The following is a 24,223-nucleotide window of genomic DNA, read 5'->3' as shown; positions in this document are numbered from 1 at the left end:
CTTGTGAATTAAGGGTATACAGGAGAAATTCCCATTTCTGGATAGAGAAATGAATATAAATGTATTGAAATGTATGTATGTATGTATGTATGTGTGTGTCTGAGAGAGGCCTTTTGAACAGCAAATTTTGATAGACTTTATCTGAACTACTAGAGTGTTAGTAAGAATGAATTTTTAAAAACCTGTTCTGAAGCTGAATGTTTCATTTTCTGATCTAGGCTAAGGTTGGTTTAATCACTGAAAGGTACTTATTATGAGGTATAGAATTCAGTGAATTCCAATAACCATTACTGACTCACGAAAATGAGGTCACTGCAGGGAGAGACCAGAGACTTTGTCAGAAAAAGACCTCTGGTGTGTACGGCAAGACGTCCCATGGGCCCCACATTAGCAACCCCTGCTCTAGATACTATAAACCTTAAACAATAAGAAATTTGGGGGGAAAGTAACAACATGAATTCCAATAGGGACAAATGCACAAATCTAAGATGAGAAACACTTAGATTGCCAGTAGTTCATGTGGAAAGGTTCAAGGGATCTACATCAACAGAAGTATAGTGTCCTGAGCCAAGGAAGTAATAATACTGCTCTATTCTGCCTTGGTCACCTGGAGTCCTGTATCCAGTTCTGACCACCACAATGGAAGAAGGATATGTATTAGCAAGCTGAAACATGTGCAGAGGAAGGCAACAAAGATGGTCTGGAAACCAAGCCTTATGAGGAATAGTTGAGGGAGTTTGATATGTTTAGCTATGGTGAGACTGAGGGGAGGAATGATAGCCATTTTCAAATATCTCAAGGGCTGTCACCAGGAAGATGGAACACACTTGTTTTCTCTTGCTCTGAAGGTTAGGACAAAAATCAGCTTCTTCAAGTTACAAGAGAGGAGATTTCAACTAAACATCAGAGAGAATCTTCTATTGACAAAGCTATTCAATAGTAGAATAAACTTAGAGTTAACCCACTGATTCAATATGATTAACTACTGTGTTGGTGTGTAAAAGGATACATCTGGTGAAGTTCCTGCTGATAGAGTTTGCAAATCTCATTCTAGGGTGGTGCCTAAGGGTTACCAGCACATCGTGGCCTTGGCATTTGCAGTCAAGGAGATCAACGAAGACCCTCACATCTTACCCAATATCACCTTGGGCTTTCACTTATATGACAGCTATATCAGCGCAAGGAGCACATATCTTGCCACGCTGCTGATTTTATCCATGGTGAAGAAATGTGTCCCTAACTATATATGTGATGTTGAAAATAATCTGACTGGGGTCATTGGGGGACTGGATTCTGAAATCTCCTTTTATGTGGCTACTGTTTTGGATATCTATAAGATTCCACAGGTAGGACACCTATGTACAATACCTCTATTAGCTTGCATAGAGAAAGAGGCAGGTTCCTCGGCATCAGTTCAGGGTGAAGATGAAATTGCAAGGAGAATGTACACCACCTTGAGATTCTTGGAAAATAAAGATGGTACATAATTGTAATATAAGGAAACATTCAGACAGACAAACCCTCTCCAGTCATCAAATCAAAGGTTTAAAAATGAGAAAAGGGAGATGATCCCAGTTTTCATCCCATCTGCATGTGCGTCTTTTGTAAAGCCGAGAGAGAGGCAAATAAACCCTGAAACATTGGCAAAGGGCATATTTGACTAACAAGGTTCACCACATAATGTATATGAATACTGTGGGGGAAAAACTACTTTGTCTTTTCTCTTCCTCCATTTACCTTTTAGCTCATTTATGGCTCTGCTCCGGTGATGAATGATAAAAGCCCAGGGCTTCCCTTCTACCAGATGGCAGCCTCAGAAGCCCTTCAGTATGAGGGAATTCTCTCTTTGCTTCTGCATTTCAGGTGGACGTGGATTGGAGTCATTGCAACAGACAATGATAATGGAGAAAGATTTCTGCAAACCATCTCTCCAATATTTACCAAGAGTGGTGTCTGTTTTGCATTTTTAGAAAGAATCCCCAGTTTAAGTTTTATTTCTGAAATTGATAGCATGCTACAACAGGGGACAAGTATAAACCATAAAATTTTTAGCAGCACAGCTAATGTAATTGTTGCCTATGGAGAATCTTATTCCATGGCAACTTTTAGATGCCTTCCATACCTATCAGAGCATGATGACATGACATACAATATAAAAAGTAAAGTATGGATAACAACTGCCCATGTTGAGTTCACTTCATTTGTTGGTCAAAAGAACTGGGATTCGGGAATATTCAATGGTGCTATATCCTTTGAGATTCACTTCAGAAACCCACCAGGATTTCATCAGTATGTTGTTCACAGAAACCCTTCCAGAACAGATGGGGACGGTTTTATCAGGGACTTCTGGCAACAGGCCTTTGAATGTGTATTTCCAGACATGACTGCAGACAAGGTGGAGGGGAATATTTGCACCGGAGAAGAGAAGCTGGAGGACCTTCCTGGATCATTTTTTGAAATGAGCATGACAGGCCACAGTTACAGTATCCACAATGCTGTATATGCCATGGCCCATGCTTTACATGTCATGTCCACATCCAGACTCAGGCACAGAGGAATGGCATACAGAGGGAGAGGGAAGAATCAGAATCCACAGTTTTGGCAGGTAAGAGGCTAAACATCCTCAACTGGAAGAGGCCTGTTATTCCCCCACAAGATATGGGTTTCCAAAATGTTGTCAACTTGCTCATTCGTCTCAGACAAGGAAAATCACTTCCATGGTAGAAGTTTGCAGACCACTAATATGTTACTGCATTCACATATAAGAAGCAGCGGTAATGGTTGAGAGAGATGTTCATCATTCTCTCTATCCCATACACACCAAATCCTACCTCAAAGCATGTGGTCACACACCACTGTGGTGTCTCCTGAGATGAAGAGGGACAGAGGAAAAGAGCTGTGAGCTGGGGGATATAAAGAAAGGTTGTAAAAATGGGGAGAGGGATGTGGAAGAGAGAAAATTGGTGGTCTCCCCATGCTTGGACCTGAATCCACTGACAGTTGCCTGAATCACCCCCACCAATTGCTGTAGGTTTTTCCTACAGGAAGAAGAAGAAAAATGCTCCGCTCTGCATTAGACTGCAGCTTTTTCCAAACAATTGCCTTTTCTGTTTTCAATCTAGCTCCATCACTTTCTGAGAAGTATCTCATTTAACAATACGGCCGGAGATGTGGTCTTCATCAACCAGAATGGAGAGGTGGTATCTAGCTTAGATATTGTCAATTGGATAATATTCTCCAACCAAAGTTTCAACAGAGTAGGCGTTGGGAGGATAGATCCGCAAACTTATCGAGACCAATCATTCATCCTTGATGAAGATGCCATAACATGGCACAGTTGGTTTAATCAGGTAGGACCACATTATTAGATAATTCCAAAGAAATTCAGTATTGCCTAAGCAATGATCATTCACCTGCATGTCTACTCACTGTCTTTTAAACTGCATGTTCCTGTGTAGAACATGACCAATGCATACAGAGAGCCATTGTGATGTAGTGGTTAATCTGGTGAACTGGGTTCATGTCCCCGCTCCTCCACATGCAGCTGCTGGGTGACCTTGGGCTAGTCTCACTTCTCTGACGTCTCTCAGCCTCACTCACCTCACAGAGTGTTTGTTGTGGGGGAGGAAGGGAAAGCAGAATGTTAGCTGCTTTGAGACTCCTTAGGGTAGTGATAAAGTCGGATATCAAATCCAAACACTTCTTCTTCATCCAAGTACCAGATTAAGAGCCAAAAGGTTACTGCTAGAAGTCACTCACGGTATAAAGGCAGATGTTCTATTTTATTATATTTATAAATATTTTATACATTTCTTAACAATTGTAAAATACTGGTTTTTAACTGAGGAAAAGAGGATAACCTGCAAGATTTTGCCTTTCTTGCTAAAAAGTGGGGAACTGCTATGTAATCACAACACCTTACACATCCCCGAACAATAGAGGGAGTATGACATCACTTCAAACATTACTGCTACAGTGATACCTCAGGTTAAGTACTTAATTCGTTCCGAAGGTCCATCCTTAACCTGAAACTGTTCTTAACCTGAAGCACCACTTTAGCGAATTGGGCCTCCTGCTGCTGCGGCGCCGCCGGAGCACAATTTCTGTTCTCATCCTGAAGCAAAGTACTTAACCTGAAGCACTATTTCTGGGTTAGCGGAGTCTGTAACCTGAAGTGTATGTAACCTGAAGTGTATGTAACCTGAGGTACCATTGTACTAAAAAAAATAACCATTTTACATATTTCTGAAATGCTAACTCAGCTTAGTAACATAGAGTGGGGCCCAGGAACATGAAGATTTCCAAACTCATTGTTCTTTTGCTGATCCTTCTGCTCTTTCATTTACGGAATAGACTCGGCCTCTTTCTCTCTGTACTGAGAGATGTCTTCCAGGATCCAGCAAGAAAGTGAAGGAGGGACAGCCACCTTGCTGCTACGATTGCATCCCATGTGCAGAGGGAAAGATTTCAATCCAGGAAGGTAGGAGGAATAAAAAGATTAAATAGATCCAGACTCAGCACTAATAATTGAAAGGTGTTGTAAGGACGGCTGAGTTTACTTTTCAAAAGAGATAATCTACTGTGTGTGTGATCCTGCCTCTTTCTGATCATTGCCTTTCAGATAGTTTAAATATGCTAATCAAATGAGAATGACCATGCATTCAGAGAGTAGTTGGATGGTATGTGGTTCAAGGCACTTCTTCTTCTTCTTCTTCTTCTTCTTCTTCTTCTTCTTCTTCTTCTTCTTCGTCTTCTTCGTCTTCTTCGTCTTCTTCTTCTTCTTCGTCTTCTTCTTCTTCTTTGGCAAGACCCACAAACTAGCTCCTTGTTAGAATAAAATTCACACTGACACAGAATCTTGGTTTAAGGCTTTTGGGCAAAATTTTGGGCCACAACTTTATTGATTACAGAAATGTGAGTGGTATTGGCTGAGGCATTGGCAAAGGGCTATATCAGCCGCTTTTGCAGGAAGTCAGTAAGGGTAAACCACCCAAAAAGGAAGCCACATCAGGGGAACCCGCCTGCATCTCTCCTCGGTGTCCCCAGAGGCCTGCCATGGCCTTAGCCCCTCAAGTGGACTTCACGCCCGAAGTCACGCCCAGCTCCTGATGGCTGCGCAGAGTTGCCCTCAGTGCACTTCTCCCCATCGCCAGCCCCACAAGCTCGGGGGACAGCGGGGAGGCGGAGCACACCTTCCCGCTTTTCCCCAACCTGGTTCTTCCAGCCCCACACCTGGGGGGAAAATAATTTTTTTTCTTTATTTCCACCCCAAAAAACTAGGTGCGTCCTATGGGCCAGTGCGTCCTATGGGGCGCAAAATATGGTACATAACCTGAAGCACTATTTCTGGGTTAGCAGAGTCTGTAACTTGAAGCGCATGTAACCTGAATCACATGTAACCTGAGGTACCACTGTACTTTTCCCCTCAAGGTCTCATGTGGTTTATTGGCATATCCATGACATAGAGAAAGCTTAGATTGCAACAATACCACATTACAGAGCATCAGGCAGTACTAAACATGTGCTTTGATTTAAACACAGCTCTTTTCTTATCAGAGCGAAAGTAAACATTTCAGCAAGCTAAAATATATGACCTAATATTTTTTTTTCCACCAGATATGAATGACTGTCATAAATGCCCAGACAAAGACTATCCAAGCAAGAACCGGGATGCATGTCTACCCAAGGATATCAGCTTCTTGTCTTATGAAGAACCTTTGGGCATCAGTTTAGCCTGTTTCTCTCTTTTCCTTTCTTTGATAACAGCTCTGGTACTAGGTATATTTATGAAACACCATGACACACCCATTGTCATTGCAAACAACCGAAACCTCACCTACGCTCTGCTCATCTCTCTCCTGCTCTGCTTCCTTTGTGCATTGCTCTTCATTGGCCGACCTGACAAGGTCACATGTCTCCTCCGACAAACAGCTTTTGGTATCATCTTCTCAACCGCTGTTTCTTGTGTCCTGGCAAAAACCTTCACTGTGGTTTTGGCCTTCATGGCTACAAAACCAGAATCCAGGATGAGGAAATGGGTGGGCAAAGGACTAGGCCACTCCATTCTCCTTTCCTGCTCCATAGTTCAAGCAGGCATATGCACTGTATGGCTGGCAACGTCTCCCCCATACCCAGATGTGGACATGAACTCAATCACAGAAGAAATCATACTAGAATGTAATGAGGGGTCTGTGGCCATGTTTTACTGTGTCCTTATCTACATGAGCTGCCTGGCCACTGTAAGTTTTGCTGTGGCTTTCCTCGCCAGGAAGTTACCAGACAGTTTTAACGAAGCCAAGTTTATCACCTTCAGCATGTTGGTCTTCTGCAGTGTTTGGCTGTCCTTTATTCCTTCCTACCTGAGCACCAAGGGAAAATATATGGTAGCTGTGGAGATCTTCTCCATCTTAGCCTCCGGTGGTGGGTTGCTGGGTTGCATCTTCTTCCCCAAATGTTACATAATCATTCTGAGGCCTGAGCTGAACAATAGGGAACAGCTAATAAGGAAGAAAAATTAAAGAAATGAGAAACCTGTCATCTGCCGTATTTTGTGTACAGTGGTACCCCGCAAGACGAACGCCTCGGAAGACGAAAAACTCGCTAGACGAAGGAGTTTTTCGTTTTCTTAGCCGCTTCACAAGACGCATTTCCCTATGGGCTTGCTTCGCAAAACGAAGCTTGCCCCGCAAGCTCCGGGGATAGCGGGGAAGCGCAGCGCGTCTTCCCCGCTGTCCCCGGACCTCTTTTGAAGCAAGGGGCGGCAACGGGGAGAAGCGATCTTCTCCCCTTCGCCCCTTGCTTCAAAAGAGGGGACAGACTCCTTTTGAACCAAGGGGCGGCAACGGGGAGAAGTGATTCTCCCCGCTGCCCCTTCCCTTGCTTTAAAACAGGTCCGGGGACAGAGGGGAAGACGTGCGCGCCTTCCCCTCTGTCCCCGGAGATTGCAGGGCAGGCAACGGGGAGAAGCAATCTTCTCCCTGCCGCCCCTTGCTTTAAACAGGTCCGGGGACAGAGGGAGATTGCGGGGAAGGCAACGGGGAGAAGCAATCTTCTCCCCGCTGCCCCTTGGTGTAAACAGGTCCGGGGACAGAGGGGAAGGCGTGCGGCGCTTCCCCTCTGTCCCTGGACGGTCTCCATAGGAACGCATTGATTGATTTTCAATGCATTCCTATGGGAAACCGTGCTTCGCAAGACGAAAAACTCGCAAGAAGAAAAAACTTGCGGAACGAATTAATTTCGTCTTGCGAGGCACCACTGTATTTCTCTGTATTTACAGTAGAATATTTGGAAATATAAGTTCAGCTGCTCCCTTTTACAATTTTTTCTAGACTCCAAATTCCCATAGTTGAAATTTCCTTTGTAAAATTCACTCATTTGCTTTGAGGAATACATTTCCACATACATTATTCTCTTGTAGCATGTGTTGACAAGAAGACTCAGAGCAATTCTTGTCAAAATATACAAGTAAGCAAATCTGTATCTAGCCTTAATTCTCACAACTTTCAGCATAATGTGAAACTGTTCTATTGAAGGCCATGGAATATTTGAGTATTCATTTATGGTCTCTTGTTCTGTACTGCTCACAGTCAGATTTCATCATCAACCTATCCATACTCAAGATCGTAGAAATGTAAGATGATCCTCTTGAGTCAGGCCAATGGCCCATCTTCTACGACAGCCTGTACTCACACTGACCAACCAGATTGCTGTGGGAAATAGAAATACTTTATTGTCACTGTACCACTTGTTTACAGTGAGATTAAACCTTCAAGCCATCTCCAAAAGCAAATGCACTGTCTTCAACATTGTTTCCTTTGGCAGTGAGTTCTATATATTATCTATGTACTGTGAAATAATTCACCCCCCATTGAATTGGGTTCCCTCCCCCCAAGATTTTGTCTGAATCAGGTCTCCTTGGTGAAATTTAGAGAAGTAGTTAAGAAAGTGTGAATGATTTCTGCCCTGGTGCTTGGAAAAGATGGCAACAAAGAACCATGCACAGTTCACTGGGAAAAGCATTCAACAAAGCCACAACTGAAAAGTTTTATTTTCACCAACACAAGTGATGGATCAGAACACTATATTCTTAATACAAATGCGTATTATATTTCTGGCAAGTATATTGTTGGACTTCCCACTGACTGTTGGCATCCTTCAGCCAACGTTTGATTAGCAGATAAAATTGATTAGACCTAACCATGATGAATGTAGAATACAAGTAAACCAGAGCTTAATCAGATTGAAAGTGGAATCAAACAGGAAAGAGAATCTTCAGATTGCATCTGTATTCCCATAACGGACCTCAGCTTTCTAGAATCCAGGCTTAACCTCTTATACCTCCTGTTATACAGCTCTTAAGGGCACAAAGCCACTGCTTTCTCTTAGTTTCTAACATAAACCAGAGCCTATGTTGCCAGCTTGTACTCATTTCTCTGGGAGTAAGGCCCATTAAATCTTAAAACACTTATTTCTGCATAGACATCTGCACTGTTATACAGCAAGCTAGCTAGGTTTGTTAATGAGTGTCTGTAAGATTATGCCCACCGTGCAGAAAGGAGAAACTTCTGCTTAGCAGCTGGTATGGGGGAAAATTTGAGCCAGCTAGTTTCAGGGTGCTCCTATGCAAACAGCACCCATTGGGATTCAATTCCTGTTCTCATCTGGGGGCGGAGGAAGGGGACAAATCATCTCCTTTCTTAATATATGAAAGAACACACAAAATATAAATTAAACTTTGATTGCTGTGAACGGATTGCATTTTTAGTATAGATGTGTGTGTTATGAATTGTGATTGGAATTGTGAATTGTAATTGGAAATAATAAGGGAGGGTGGGAGGGTGTCGCGCTTCACCCAGCCGTGCTGCGAGAGCCTCCTGCAACTGCCCTTTTAAGCCTCACTGCCAGGCCAGATGAGACAGCAGCCAATGCCTACAGCCAGGAAGGCAGTGCCCTCCAGGAGACACCAGTGAGCGGCCCATTTATAGTGATTAGGTAAAGACAGAGGGAGTAAAAGTGTAATTAGTTAAACTCTGAAGTGAGGAAGAAATTTGAAATTAGGGATGCAGAAATGGAAGGTATGGGGAAGTCGGAGAAACAGGGTTCAAGAAAAGAAGATTTTGAAATTATACTTGTTTATGTGTTTGTTTGTTATTGTATTGTGTATTGTTTGTGTTAAATATGTGTTAAAAAACCAATAAAAATTATTATAGTGCCTTTTGGGTTGGAAAGACCCGTCCCTTTTGAGATCCACCGGCCAAGGATAATTTCCCTTCAAAGGCCAGCAAATGTGTCTGCCTAGGCTATCGGGGAATGAGGCTGAGAGTGAGGGAACACAACTCTCGCCCCCTGGAAAAGTGGTGAGCAGCCATTGTTCTCATGCCACATGGTTGATGTGAATTTCAAGATGCTGACAACACCGTACTACATTTTGGAGTCTCCATTGTTTACAAAGTCTTCTATTATGAATTTCTAACTTCACCAATACACCACTGGCCCCTTATTAACCACTGAAAGGGAATTTAACACAATATTTCCATATATGTGATAAACACATTTTCTTCTGCAATACCACAGGGGTTTGCAAGCATTGAATAAATAACTACATTCCAGCTTGGTTATGAACAGGGCTATAATTAAAGCTGTGGCTTCTCAAAAACCCCTGTGGACTTTCAGTGGCCACTGGCAAAAGTAACGCAAGGGATACTAAAATTACCAGAATAATTTAAATAGGGTCTGGGAGCCTCAAGTCTGATCTTGGATACTCCCAGATTGTATCGCTTCAGGTAAATAAAGTACCATTCAGCTTTTATCTTGGAGAAGTTAATTATACTATTGCCAGGAAAATAGTGGTTTCTGTGCAGATCAAACAGTTGCCTTTGAATTGAGAATGGTGATTTTAGTGGTCTTGCTGCTGGAACTGTTTTCTTACAAAGTATGTCAGGCTCACTTAGAGAAATGCAGACTCCAAGGTCCACACAGTCCACTTCACACGTATCATCAGCCAGGAGAGTTCCTCATTGGTGGCATTGTTTCCCATGGTGGCTTCATCGCCTCTCCAGCAACATTCTCTGAGGAACCCCCACCAGTGCTGCCTGAAGAGCTTGTGTAAGTACTAAGCCACTCATTTATTACAGAACAGGAATGATCAAACCTAGAGTTGCAAACTTCTTCTAATTTACCTGGGGATAACCACTTTAGATTTGAATGGGACTTATGGTGGGGCAAAAAAAATCAGGAATCTCTTGTGAATTAAGAAAATATGGGGTAAATTCCAATTTCTGGATAGGGAAATGAATAGAAATGTATTGAAAAGGATGTATATTTGTGTGTCTGGGAGAGCCCCTTTGAATAGCCAATATTGATAGACTTTATCTGAACTAGAGTATTACTAAGAATGAATTTTTAAAAACCTGTTCTGAAACTGAAGGTTCTTATGGTTTCATTTTTTGATCTTACGCTACTGTTTGTTTCATCACTGAAAGGTACTGATTAAGAAGTATAGAATGCAGTGAATTCCAAGGACCATCACTGCCTCATGAAAACGAGGACATTACAGGGAGAGACCAGAGATGTTGTAAGAGTCAGAAAAAGACTTCAGGTGTGTAAGGGAAAAACTCCAATTACTCCACATTAGCAGTTCTGATCCATTTCAGAAGGAACATGTCCAGGGGAGGGCAACAAAGATGATCTGGAAACCAAGCCTTATGAGGAGCGGTTGAGGGAGTTTGGTATGTTAGTTATGATGAGACTGAGGGGAAATATGATAGCCATTTTCAAATATCTCAAGGGCTGTCACCAGGTAGATGGAACATGCTTGTTTTCTCTTGCTCCAAATCAGGGTATTCAAGTTACAAGATAGGAGATTTGAACTAAACATCAAAAATAACTTTCTATTCATAAGAGCTGTTCAACAGTAGAGCAGACTGAGAGTTAACCCCACTGAACTCAGTATGATTAACTACTGCGTTGATATTGGAAAGGAAATAACTGTTGAAGTTCCTACTGAAACAGTTTGCAACTCTCCTTCTAGGGTGGTGCCTAAGGGTTACCAGCACATCGTGGCCTTGGCATTTGCAGTCAAGGAGATCAACGAAGACCCTCACATCCTACCCAACATCACCTTGGGCTTTCGCTTATATGACAGCTATTCCAATGCAAGGAGCACATACCTTGCCACGCTGCTACTTTTATCCATGGTGAAGAAATTTGTCCCTAATTATATATGTGATGTTGAAAGTTATCTGGCAGGGGTCATTGGGGGACTGGATTCTGAAATCTCCTTTTATGTGGCTACTGTTTTGGATATCTTTAAGATTCCGCAGGTAGGACACCTATGTACAATACCTCTATTAGCTTGCATAGAGAAAGAGGCATGTTCCTTGGCATCAGTTCAGGGTGTATCAGCAGTTCAGGGTGAAGCTGAAATTGGAAGGAGAACCATTGAAGCCACCTTGAGATCCTTGGAAAATAAAGGCAGTACATAATTATAATAGGAAGGAAGGAAGGAAGGAAGGAAGGAAGGAACCTGAATAAGGGGAAAGGTTCCAATACCAGAAAGATGAAATTGGAAGAAGAACCATGTATACCACCTTGAGATCCTTGGAACATAAAGGTGGTACATAATTATAATAGATGAAAGAAAGACAGAAAGAAACCTGAATAAGGGGAAAGGTTGTAATACCAGAAAAATATATGTCACTCCCCCTGTCTGACACACACATCTAGACCACTGATATCCCAAAGCCTCTGATGGGAGAGTGGACTTCTACGTCACCAGCGGTTTTTAGTTATGTAGCAATTTCTGCTTAGTGAGGAGGGTATCCAAATTGAGTTGCTGTTGGAAACGGGAAATTGCTGGCAATTTTTACATAGCCAGATAATGCCTAGGTGATCTGCTGTTTGGAGAATGGTATGTAAGAGTAGTTAGCAGCTGATTCACTAGTGAAATAAAGGTAAAGGTACCCCTGCCCGTACGGGTCAGTCTTGACAGAATGTGGGGTTGTGCGCTCATCTCTCTCTTGAGGCCAGGAGCCAGCGCTGACCGCAGACACTTCCGGGTCACGTGTCCAGCGTGACAAGCTGCATCTGGCGAGCCAGCGCAGCACACGGAACGCCGTTTACCTTCCCGCTAGTAAGCGGTCCCTATTTATCTACTTGCACCCGGGTGTGCTTTCAAACTGCTAGGTTGGCAGGCGCTGGGACCGAACGACGGGAGCGCACCCCACCACGGGGATTCGAACCGCCGACCTTTCGATTGGCAAGTCCTAGGCGCTGAGGCTTTTACCCACAGCGCCACCCGCGTCCCTGAAATAAATGTTCATAAATAAAGTCTGAGAAGAATCAGCACAGTTTTGCTGTGTGATGGGGCATGTGCATCATGAAGAAGAAAGACGAAGCTCCAGAGAAGAAATGTGCATCTAACCCAAGTTGCAATTCTGACAAAGCCAGATAATGTCCAGGAAATCTGCAGTTTGGGGCATGGTATGTTCCCCCATTCAGTTTTATCCATTGTACAAGACCCTGCCAAATTTTGCAATGACATAAAAAACATCTTTGTTTTGTTTTTTAATAATAATAAAAAATAATTTATTTATACCCCACCCATCTGGCTGGGTTTTCTCCAACCACTCTAGGCAGCTTCCAACAAATATTAAAATACAATCATCCGTCAAACATTAAAAGCTTCCCTAAACAGTAAAATAGACACAATAACAATGCCCTGCTTTAGTCATCAAAGTGTTAACAAGATTTATAAATAAAATAAAACAAACCAAACACAGTGCCCCTCTCCAGTCATCAAATCAAAGGTTTGAAAACCACAAATGGGAGATAATCCCAGTTTTCAGCCCATCTGCATGTTTGTCTTTTGTAATGTGAGAGAGAGCCACAGAAACCCGAAAACGTTGGCAAAGGCCATATTTGACTAACAGGGTTCTCCACATAATGATTATGAATACTGTGAAAGAACTCTACTTTGTCTCTTCTATTCTTCCATTTACTTTTTAGCTCATTTATGGCTCTGCTCCAGTGATGAATGATAAAAGCCCAGGGCTTCCCTTCTACCAGATGGCAGCCTCAGAAGCCCTTCAGCATGGGGGAATTCTCTCTTTGCTTCTGCATTTCAGGTGGACGTGGATTGGAGTCATTGCAACAGACAATGAGAATGGAGAAAGATTTGTGCAAACTATTTCCCCCATGTTTACCAACAGTGGTGTCTGCTTTGCATTCATAGAAAGAATCCCCGATTTCAGTTTTATATCTGAAATGTATGGCTTGCTAGAACGGGCGGCCAATATACAAGACAAAATATTTAGCAGCAAAGCTAACGTAGTGGTGACCTCTGGAGAGTCTTATTCCATGGCAAATTTTAGATGGCTTCCATACCTATCAGAACATGATGACATGACATGCAATATAAAAAGTAAAGTATGGATAATAACTTCCCAGATTGAGTTCGCATCATTTGTCTTTCAACGGAATTGGGATTCAGGAGTATTCAATGGTGCTATATCCTTTGAAATTCACTTCAGAAACCCACCAGGGTTTCATCAGTATGTTGTGCACAGAAACCCTTCCAGCACAGATGGGGACGGTTTTATCAGGGACTTCTGGCAACAGGCCTTTGGATGTGTATTTCCAGATATCACTACAGACAAAGTGGAGGGGAATATTTGCACTGGAGAAGAGAAGCTGGAGAACCTTCCTGGATCATTTTTTGAAATGAGCATGACAGGCCACAGTTACAGCATCCACTGTGCTGTTTATGCCATGGCCCATGCTTTACATGCCATGTCCAGATCCACACTCAGACACAGAGGAATGGTGTATGGAGGGAGAGGGAAGAAACTGAATCCACAGTTTTGGCAGGTAAAGGTTGTACATCCTCAACAGTGAGAGCTCTGTTGCTTCCTCATAATCGGAATTGTGCCCAACACTGGGGGAGGAGGAGTGCATGACATCACAGTTGACCTATCATCCCCCCCTCCTACGTCTTACCTTCATGATTCACTAGGGCGAAGATGCTTCATTCTGGATAGTTGGGGAGTTCTTGGTGTGATCAAAGCATGTGTCTGGGTAGAGCTAGGCTTGGTACGATCCTTGCCACTGGTCCCTCCTGCCCCAGAGCTCTTGGGCTTCTGACCCTTCCTGCAATTCTTCTGCAGGTTGCCTTCTTTCTCACACTTCCAGCAATTTCACTCCTCCGAGGCTGTATTTTGTGATTAGTGCAAATCACACAGTCTTTTGTGAGGAAGCGTGAGAACTGGATAAAGCTGTATGTATTATGTGATGTACTTTCACGTTTGCCTGGATGAGAGAGAGTCCATGTCCATGTAATATAGTGTAAGCAAATAGTAGTTTATAACTATGATGCTTCATTCTTCTTGCTGTGTTAAGCCAGAAGATTAGTGTGCATAAACCAAGCTGGTTTATGTCGCTGGAGCGCCATGGAGAGGAAGGGGGTGCCTTTTCCAGAGCAATGCTCACCGGAGGACGCTCAGAGAAATGGGCGTGGGGGGCTGCTGATAGCCTGGAGGGTTCTCCCAACAGTCTTCAGTCTGGCACATCCTTTTGAGGATTACGGTTTTATTTTGGAAATAGTATATGGCACTGGGCACCCACCCCACCCCACTCTGTTGAATATGTATGGGTTCACAAAATGCTGTCACCTTAGTCTTTCCTCTCAGAGTTCAAACATTTGGGCAGAGTCCAGAAATGAATCTATAATTCTGCTGACAGAGAAGAAGGCATTGATATGCAGAAGCTAGCAAGGCTGTTCCCAAGCCAGAACAGCGAGACGGAGGGCTCTGACTCGCTGTTCTAGCTTGGGGATGGCTGCGCGCAAACCTCTGCAGGGCAGCGGGGCACTGCGCTCCAAAGGCTTCAGGGATCTTTGAGGCTGGCGGTGGGGGAAAGCAGCGCTTCCCCCCACCGCCAGCCCCACAAGCTCTGGTGAATGTACCTTGAACGCACCTTGTTTTAGAGGGGGAGAACAAGAATTTTTTTTTTCCTGTTCTCCCCCTCCTATGGTCCGGTGCGTCCTATGGTCCGGTGCGTCCAATGGAGTGAAAAATACGGTAAACGGTGCTTCCGTGCACTGCTCTGGTTCGCCAGAAGTGGCTTAGTCATGCTGGCCACATGACCCGGAAGCTGTACGCCGGTTCCCTCAGCCAATAAAGTGAGATGAGCACCGCAACCCCCGAGTCGGTCATGACTGGACCTAATGGTCAGGGGTCCCTTTAGGCATATTGACAAATAAATCACATCTCTCAGAAATCATTTGCATCATATTTACAAATATTTTGTTTGATAACACTTGTTTCAACTCATAATGTGCCAGAAAACGTTTGGTACATTTCTACAGCTACTTTGCAAAAGCCAGTACAGTGGTACCTGGGTTAAGAACTTAATTTGTTCTGGAGGTCTGTTCATAACCTGAAACTGTTCTTATTCTGAGGTACCACTTTACCTAATGGGGCCTCCCACTGCTGCTGCACCACTGCCACCGCAAGATTTCTGTTCTCATCCTGAAGCAAAGTTCTTAACCTGAGGTACTATTTCTGGGTTAGCAGAGTCTGTAACCTGAATGTCCAGTTTGCACGTCATTATAAAGTTTATAATGAATGTGGAGATTGCTCCAGCCTCACTCCTCTGTTAGGATGAGTAAACAAACCATGGTCCCTGACTTTGTGATGAATCCAAGCCAGTGATTTTGGTTTGGTGTGCTCAAACAAACCACAGTTAGTAAGCCAAGAAGAAATTGTGGCTTCATAGTGTAGTTTGTTTGCTCCAGAATGAATTAAGTACTTAACCTGAGGTACCACTGTATACCCTGAATTTCCTTGGTAAAATTTGTCCTTTCCTACTGAAACATGTAATATTATTTAGGTTCCTTAATTAAAATGGGTCTGAGGAAAGCAGGAGGAGGAAAGTTGTTGCCCTCTGTTATAGTTTCAAACTATAACAGAGCAATTCCTGTGGATATTTCTTCTAAGTTTTAAAGGTAATACAAAATAAAGCAATCCTAAAGACCAGGTGAAGAAGCACAAAGCCACAGCCAACTTGATCATACAAGTCACATATTCTCAATACAAAAAAAATGAACTTGGGATGAAAGGTTTGTCCTTAAGATATGCCCAACATGAAGCCACAAAAAGTGAAGATGTTTATTCCTCGTATCAGAGAATAAGCATGATTCCTTCACACTTCTCATATTTTCCTACAACTTGTTCTGAGGTGACTGGGGGGTAATGTCTGTGGGCCTTTAGCCTAGTCAGTCATGCATTAACGGCAGTAGTATCAGCTGAATCCAGCATTACAAGGCTTAGGTAGCGTCAAAGTTTTCCAATACATTGTTTAAAATAGCAAAAGTTGGCAGGACTGAAAACTTCTGTCACCGTTTTTAAAAAATCACGGTATATTGTGAAGTTATGACATCATCAGTTAACCTCAAGAAAATGAACATGGAATTTAATATTTTGGTCCAATTCCCCATTCCATAACATTAAACAGTGGAAGCGGAGGTAGACAGGGAGAGAGAGACTATCAATAATTTGGGTAAGAAAAGGAGACTGGCATACTTGTGAAAGAAAATGGGTTGGCTCTCTCCATGCTTGGACCTGACTCCACTCACAGTTGCCTAAATCACCACCCACCATTCACTGAGTGCTCTGCACACAGGAAAAAAGGTTGCTCGGCCCTGTATTAGACTGTAGTCTTTTCTAAATACCTGTCTTTTCTGTTTTCAATCCAGCTCCATCACTTTCTGAGAAGTATCTCATTTAACAATACTGCAGGAGATGTGATCTTCATCAACCAGAATGGAGAGGCAGCATCTAGCTTGGATATTGTCAACTGGATCATATTCCCCAACCAAAGTTTGCACAGAGTGAGAGTTGGGAGGATAGATCCACAAGCTCCTCCAGACCAAAAATTAACCCTTGATGAAGACGCCATAATATGGCATAGATGGTTTAATCAGGTAGGTCCACATTCTTATCTGCTGTAATTCAGAAGAGATTCAATATAGGTGTGCTCAAGCAATATTTATCCCCCTGCCTTTCTAATCACTGTCTTTTGAACTGCAAGTTACTGATTAGTGGATGGCCAAAGCAGGGTCAACAACTTGAATAAAATATTGGGGAGGGGCAGGTAAGCCCTCCATTGCTTCTATGTACCTTATGTCTCTAGCTTGTCTGCTCCCTCTATCTTCTCTATAGGCCCCATGTGGGATCCAGAAACATTCTGGAGAAAAGTTAAGGTGCCACTAGATGCCACTCTACAGTCACTTTGGCTCCATCTTCAGTTTAAAATGCAAAATTCATTTCATTAACAAAAGTAATTGAAAATGGTAGAGGAGAGGGCCTGGGCGTGCACCAATGAGCTGTATGAGGTTGCCATGGGAATCCCAGGCTTAAAGGTTTGGATAAAGCGCTTTATAAATAAACAAGCCAATTCACCATGTATATCCCTAGAACAGTGTTCCTTGTGGAACACCCTCCCTCCAGATGTCAAGGAGATAAAAGACCTACACAACTTTTAGAAGACATCTGAAGGCAGCCCTCTGCCGAAACAAGGAATAAAGGCAAATATTTCATTAAGGAGGTTACAAAACAGAAGAACCCTTTTACTATAAAATACAGTTAAGCAAGACTAACAGTGTAAACTTACCTTGGGGAATCTGATTGAAACGAAAATAGCGAAAGCTAGGTTGTCTCACCCTAATCCCAACCCTTCACAGACCCCCACCACAAGCTTCATCCACACAAATGTGATTTTTACATCACACTATCTTCATCTGAATGTGGATCAGTAGGCCCAAGTCAAATACCAGTTTTTCTATGAAAAGGCCTAGACACAGGAGGGCATGTTTTCTTTCAGCCAATCACGGCCTTGGCATACACTTTCCCTGCACTAGAGGGTGTACATCTGAAAGACCAATTAGCTATCCAGTGGATTTTTGCATGGTCATGTTGACCTTGAAACATTCTTACATCAAACAGTGCACACAGGAGGTCAGTTGGACTAATTAAATGGGTTCTTTTTCTTCCCCTCTGAAAGACTGCAACCAGAATCCTAAGTATATAAAGAAGGCTATTGCAAAATAAACCAAAGAAATTGGATTTTCCTTATAAATATTAAATACTGGTTTTGAACTGAGTGAAAGACTATGTATGAATTGATAAGCCCCATGATTTTGCCTTTCTTGTGAGAAAAGTGGAGAAATGAAGTGATTGGGAAAAGGAGGAAAAAAGTGAAAACAGACAACAGCAGCAGCAGGTTCAGGATACCACTAGTCTGCTAAGGGAGCCAGTGGAAGAGGTGGAAGCAGGAAAAGTGGTGGAGATACAGAAAGTGAAGGAGGGGGCTGAGAGCAAAGGTGTGAAGAGCATAGGGAATGGATGCATCAGTCTGAAAAAAGAGAGGTATCTCAAAATATGTATTGTAAAGTATATTTTCCCCTTAACATGCTCAGTGCTAAATCTCTTGGATAGCATCATTCCAATTCATGTATTTGTCCATAATTTTTATTTTATTTTTGTATGAGAACTCATAAAGAACACATTCCTCAAAAACCCCTTATTTGGAACTATAAGGAACTCTTCCCCAGACAGCATCTGATGGGTCCAAGAATAGGTGTAGCCATCAACACCAAATCAATTCTAGAGATGTCTACCTAGTGGACAACATACTAAGAAGTAACGGTTATAACAAGATTAACAGGGACACTAGAGTAACTTCAAAATGTGCCTCCACAACCCAGAACAATAGAGGAGATATTACATCACGTCAAACATTACTACTACTAAAAAGAAAAGTAGTAATTGCTCTTGGTAGAGGCATTCTGTCTCAGTTTAGAAACATAGAGAGGATCCTTAGAACCTGAAACATTCTGAACTCATTATTCTCTCAATGATTCTTCTGCTCTTCCATTTATGCATTAGACTCAGCCTCTTTCTGTCTGTACTGAGAGATGTCTTCCAGGATCCAGCAAGAAAGTGAAGGAGGGACAGCCCCCTTGCTGCTATGATTGCATCCCATGTCCAGAGGGGAAGATTGCAAACCAGGATGGTAAGGGAAAGAATTTGATCAAATGGGTCCATTTGATTGAAAAGTGTCAGGATGGCTGAGGTTAAGTTTCAAAAGAAGATAGAAGTTATTGTATGTGTGTCCCTGCCTCATTGTCCTTCAGATATTGGTGGTAGTAGCAGTAGTAAGAATAATTTATATTCAGTCTATGTGACTGGGTTGCCCCAACAATGCTGGACAGCTTCCAACAAATTAAAACATCAACCACAGTAAAACGTCAAACATTAAGGGCTTCCCTATATGGGGCTGCTGTCAGCTGTCTTCTAAAAATCAGATTGTTGTTTATATCCTTGACATCTGATGGTCAGACATTCTTAGGGTGGGCGCCACTACAAAGGAGGCCCTGTGCCCGGTTCCCTGTAACCTCACATCTTGCAATGGGAGAACTGAAAAAAGGCAATCAGAGCTTAATCTCAGCATACAGGCTGAATGATGCGGGTATACAGGGTCAAAATTTAGAGAGAGAGTTGGAATATGTTAATCAAATGAGAATAAAATTGCATTGAGAGTAGCTAGGTGGTATGTGGTTCAAATCGTATCCAGACTGGTCCTTGCCACTCCTTCCGACTTACATAAGCTGTACTCAAGCTAGTGTGACAATACATTCAAATATCATGAGGAGGAATGGCCTTGCCTGTGTTGATCATAGGACGACATCACTCTGAACCACAAAACAGAGTACTGGACATGTTTTATTTTGAGCTGAGCTCTTTTTTTCTCAGACAGAAAGTAAGCATTTCAGCAAGATGGCGTTAGAGTTAAGGACCATATCCTTATTTTTTCCAGATATGAATGACTGTGATAAATGCCCAGACAAAGACTATCCAAGCAAGAACCGGAATGCATGTCTACCCAAGGATATAAGCTTCTTGTCTTATGAAGAACCTTTGGGCATCAGTTTGGCCTCTTTCTCTTTTTTCCTTTCCTTGATCACAGCTCTGGTACTAGGTATATTTATGAAACACCACAACACACCCATTGTCATTGCAAACAACCGAAACCTCACCTACACTCTCCTCATCTCTCTCCTGCTCTGCTTCCTTTGTGCTTTGCTCTTCATTGGCAGACCTGAGAAGGTGACATGCCTCCTCCGGCAACCAGCTTTTGGCATCATCTTCTCAACTGCTGTTTCTTGTGTCCTGGCAAAAACCTTCATGGTAGTTTTGGCCTTCATGGCTACAAAACCAGAATCCAGGATGAGGAAATGGGTGGGGAAAGGACTAGGCCACTCCATTCTCCTTTTCTGCTCCATTGTTCAAGCAGGCATATGCACTGTGTGGCTGGCAACCTCTCCCCCATACCCAGATGTGGACATGCACTCAATGACAGAAGAAATTATACTAGAATGTAATGAAGGGTCTGTAACAATGTTTTACTGTGTCCTCATCTACATGAGCTGCCTGGCCACTGTAAGCTTTGCTGTGGCTTTCCTCGCCAGGAAGTTACCGGACAGTTTCAACGAAGCCAAGTTTATCACTTTCAGCATGTTGGTCTTCTGCAGTGTTTGGCTGTCCTTTATTCCCTCCTACCTGAGCACCAAGGGAAAATACATGGTAGCTGTGGAGATCTTCTCCATCTTAGCCTCCGGTGGTGGGTTGCTGGGTTGCATCTTTTCCCCCAAATGTTATATAATTATTCTGAGGCCTGAGCTGAACAATAGAGAACAGCTAATAAGGAAGAAAAATTAAAGAATTAATAAACCTGCCCTTTGCTGTCTTTCGTGCTTTTCTCTGTGAACAGTAGAATATTTGGAAATATAAGTTCAGCTGCTGCCTTTTATAATTTTTTCTAGAGTCCAAATTCCCATAGTTGAAAATTCATTTGTAAAATTGACTTATTTGCTTTGAGGAAAACAACCATACTTTTACACATACATTACTCTCTTGTAGCATGTGCTGAGAAGAAGACTCAAAGCAATTCTTGTCAAAATATATGCTAGGAAATCTTTATCTGTCCTTAATTCTGAATGATCAAACTTGTCTTACAGCTTTCAGCATAATGGAATATACGAGTACTCATTTATGAATTATTGTTCTGTTCTGCTAACAGTCATATTTCACCATCAACCTTTCCATACCCAAGAACGTATAAATGGAAGATGATCCTCTTGAAGCAGGCCAATGGCCCATCTGGTCCAGCAGCCTGTACTCTCACTGACCAACCAGATACCTGTGGGAAACCTTCAAGCCGTACCCAACTGCAAATGCACTGTCCCCACCATTGTTTCCTGTGTCATTGAGTTCCATAGTTTTTCAATGTACTGTAACATACTCGCCATTGAATTGGGTTTCCCTCCCCACAAGATTGTTTCTGAATCATGAATTCTGCCCTCTCATTCTTGGAAATGATGGCAGCAAAGGACCATGCAGACCTCACTGCGCAACGCATTTGACAGATAAGTAAAGGTAAAGGCACCCCTGACCATTAGGTCCAGTCATGAACGACTCTGGGGTTGCGGTGCTCATTTCGCTTTATTGGCCGAAGGAGCCGGCGTACAGCTTCCGGGTCATGTGGCCAGCATGACTAAGCCACTTCTGGCGAACCAGAGCAGCGCACCAAAACGCCGTTTACCTTCCTGCCGGAGCGATACCTATTTATTTACTTGCACTTTGACATGCTTTCGAACTGCTAGGTTGGCAGGAGCAGGGACCGAGCAACGGGAGCTCACTCTGTTGAGAGTGAGCCAGTATGCTGTAGTGGTTAAGAGCGAGAACGAGAACTGTAGTGGTTAAGAGCGGTAGTCTCGTAATCTGGAGAACCGGGTTCACGTCTCCGCTTCTCCACATGCAGCTGCTGGGTGACCTTGGGCCAGTCACACTTCTTTGAAGTCTCTCAGCCCCACTCACCTCACAGAGTGTTTGTTGTGGGGGAGGAAGGGAAAGGAGAATGTTAGCCGCTTTGAGACTCCTTAAAGGGAGTGAAAGGCGGGATATCAAATCCAAACTCTTCTTCTTCTTCTTCTGTTGTGGGGATTCAAACAGCCGATCTTCTGATCGGCAAGTCCTAGGCTCTGTGGTTTAACCCACAGTGCCACCCGCATCCCGTTATTTGACAGATAGGGAGCTACAATTGAAAAGTTTTATCCGTGGAAAACCACGGGGCTGTCCCTGAATAAATCTGGCCCAACCCATAGCCGTGGACATGCCTTGGACCTGGTGTTTACCTCTATGGATGTTGGTGATCTGACACTAAGTAAAAGCGAAACGAAAGAAGTGCCATGGTCAGATCACTTCCTGGTGCAACTGGACTTCTCTGCGACCCGTCCCCTCTGCAGGGAGGTGGGACCAATTCGGATGGTCCCCCCGCCACTTAATGGATCCAAATGGTTTCCAGAGAGTGGTAGGGTATGCTTTATCCCATGTTGATGGCCTTTCAGCTGATTCCCTGGTGGCCCGCTGGAATGTGGAGTTAACCAGGGCTATTGACTGTTTGGCTCCGAAGCGCCCTCTCCGATTGCATGGAGCCCGGACAGCCCCGTGGTTTTCCATGGATCTGAGGGCAATGAAACAATCGTTGAGACGGCTAGAGCGCCGGTGGCGGATAACTCATTCTGAATCTGACCGGACACAGGTTAGAGCTCAACGTCGAGCCTACCAAGTGGCGATAGCGACGGCGAAGAAGAATTTCTTCACCGCCTCTATTGCATCTGCAGAAAACAGCAGCAGGAGACTTTTTCAGGTGGTTCACAATTTAGCGGAACCACCTGCAACATCGGGGCCCAGTACGGGCCACCTGATCTCCTGCAATGATTTTGCAAAGTTTTTTGCAGATAAAATCGCTCAGATTCGGGAAGAAGTAGACTCCACCGTGGGAGCAGGGCCGGGGCGGGAGAGTGCTAGAGTTCTGTCTAGTCAAGTTGAGTGGGATCAATTCCAATCTGTTACCTCCGAGGATGTGGACAGCCTGCTTGGACGAGTGAAACCAACCACCTGTCTCCTGGATCCTTGCCCATACTGGCTTATAAAAGCTAGCCGGGAAGGACTGGGTGATGGGCTTCGTGGGGTGGTGAATGCTTTCCTCTGTGAGGGAGCCTTCCCAGACCCGCTGAAAGAGGCGGTTATTAAACCGCTTCTTAGTGCTCGCTTCGGCAGCACATATACTAAAAATATTAAACCGCTTCTTAAAAAACCATCTTTAGATGCGGCCACGATGACCAATTATCGCCCACTCTCAAATCTTCCATTCCTGGGCAAGGTGATTGAGCGAGCGGTTGCCGAACAACTCCAGGCACGCCTGGAAGAAGCGGACCATTTGGATCCCTTCCAGTCGGGATTCAGGCCTCATCATGGGACTGAAACTGCCTTGGTCGCACTGGTTGATGATCTCCGGCGGGCTAGGGACAAAGGTGAGAGCTGTTTCCTAGTTCTGCTGGATCTCTCAGCGGCGTTTGATACCATCAACCATAGCATCCTTCTGGACCGTCTTGAGGGGCTGGGAGCTGGGGGCACTGTCATACAGTGGTTCCGCTCCTTCCTCCTGGGCCGTGTTCAGAAAGTGGTGGTGGGGGATGAGTGTTCAGACCCCTGGGCTCTCACTTGTGGGGTGCCTCAGGGTTCTGTCCTCTCGCCCATGCTTTTCAACATTTACATGCAGCCGCTGGGAGAGATCATCAGGAGGTTTGGGCTGGGTGTTCATCAGTATGCGGATGATACCCAGCTCTACCTCTCTTTTAAATCAGAACCAGTGAAGGCGGTGAAGGTCCTGCGTGAGTGTCTGGAGGCGGTTGGAGGATGGATGGCGGCTAACAGATTGAGGTTGAATCCTGACAAGACAGAAGTACTGATTTTGGGGGACAGGAAGTGGGCAGGTGTAGAGGATTCCCAGGCCCTGAATGGGGTAACTGTGCCCCTGAAGGACCAGGTGCGCAGCCTGGGAGTCATTTTGGACTCACAGCTGTCCATGGAGGCACAGGTCAAATCTGTGTCCAGGGCAGCTGTTTACCAGCTCCATCTGGTACGTAGGCTGAGACCCTATCTGCCTGCGGACTGTCTCGCCAGAGTGGTGCATGCTCTGGTTATCAACCGCTTGGACTACTGCAATGCACTCTACGTGGGGCTAACTTTGAAGGTGACTCGGAAACTACAACTAATCCAGAATGCGGCAGCTAGACTGGTGACTGGGGGCTGCCGCCGAGACC

The 24,223-nt window shown here is 43.9% G+C and overlaps 2 protein-coding genes across 2 annotated transcripts; both read left to right on the top strand.

Annotated features, from left to right (window-relative positions):
* The first annotated feature begins 1,286 nt into the window (after positions 1-1,286).
* On the top strand, positions 1,287-6,547 carry LOC310692623 (vomeronasal type-2 receptor 26-like). The gene is made up of 5 exons (XM_083473567.1): positions 1,287-1,346; positions 1,745-2,605; positions 3,123-3,350; positions 4,354-4,480; positions 5,617-6,547. Exons 2-5 carry the CDS (start codon positions 1,769-1,771, stop codon positions 6,516-6,518), a joined length of 2,094 nt encoding a protein of 697 aa, XP_083329693.1. The 5' UTR covers positions 1,287-1,346; positions 1,745-1,768; the 3' UTR covers positions 6,519-6,547.
* Positions 6,548-13,011: 6,464 nt separating this feature from the next.
* LOC310691391 (vomeronasal type-2 receptor 26-like) lies at positions 13,012-20,774 on the top strand (the record flags this gene model as incomplete). The annotated part of the gene is made up of 4 exons (XM_083471167.1): positions 13,012-13,866; positions 16,751-16,978; positions 18,942-19,068; positions 19,873-20,774. The coding sequence occupies exons 1-4, from the start codon at positions 13,030-13,032 to the stop codon at positions 20,772-20,774; spliced, it is 2,094 nt and encodes a 697-aa protein (XP_083327293.1). The 5' UTR covers positions 13,012-13,029.
* Between the last annotated feature and the right edge of the window lie 3,449 nt (positions 20,775-24,223).

The sequence above is a fragment of the Podarcis liolepis genome, assembly GCF_965112155.1.
Source record: "Podarcis liolepis genome assembly, chromosome: 13".
In the NCBI taxonomy this organism is placed as follows: domain Eukaryota; kingdom Metazoa; phylum Chordata; class Lepidosauria; order Squamata; family Lacertidae; genus Podarcis; species Podarcis liolepis.
The sequence above is the reverse complement of the archived record's forward strand: the minus strand, read 5'-3'. Positions and strand labels throughout refer to the sequence as shown.

Bases quoted from the DNA above. Each gene is read 5' to 3' on its own strand.
- LOC310692623 (XM_083473567.1), top strand. From the start codon at position 1,769: ATGAATGATAAAAGCCCAGGGCTTCCCTTCTACCAGATGGCAGCCTCA. The intron at 3,351-4,353 runs GTAGGACCACAT...TTTACGGAATAG, and splicing joins GGCACAGTTGGTTTAATCAG to ACTCGGCCTCTTTCTCTCTG. The intron at 4,481-5,616 runs GTAGGAGGAATA...TTTTTCCACCAG, and splicing joins AAAGATTTCAATCCAGGAAG to ATATGAATGACTGTCATAAA.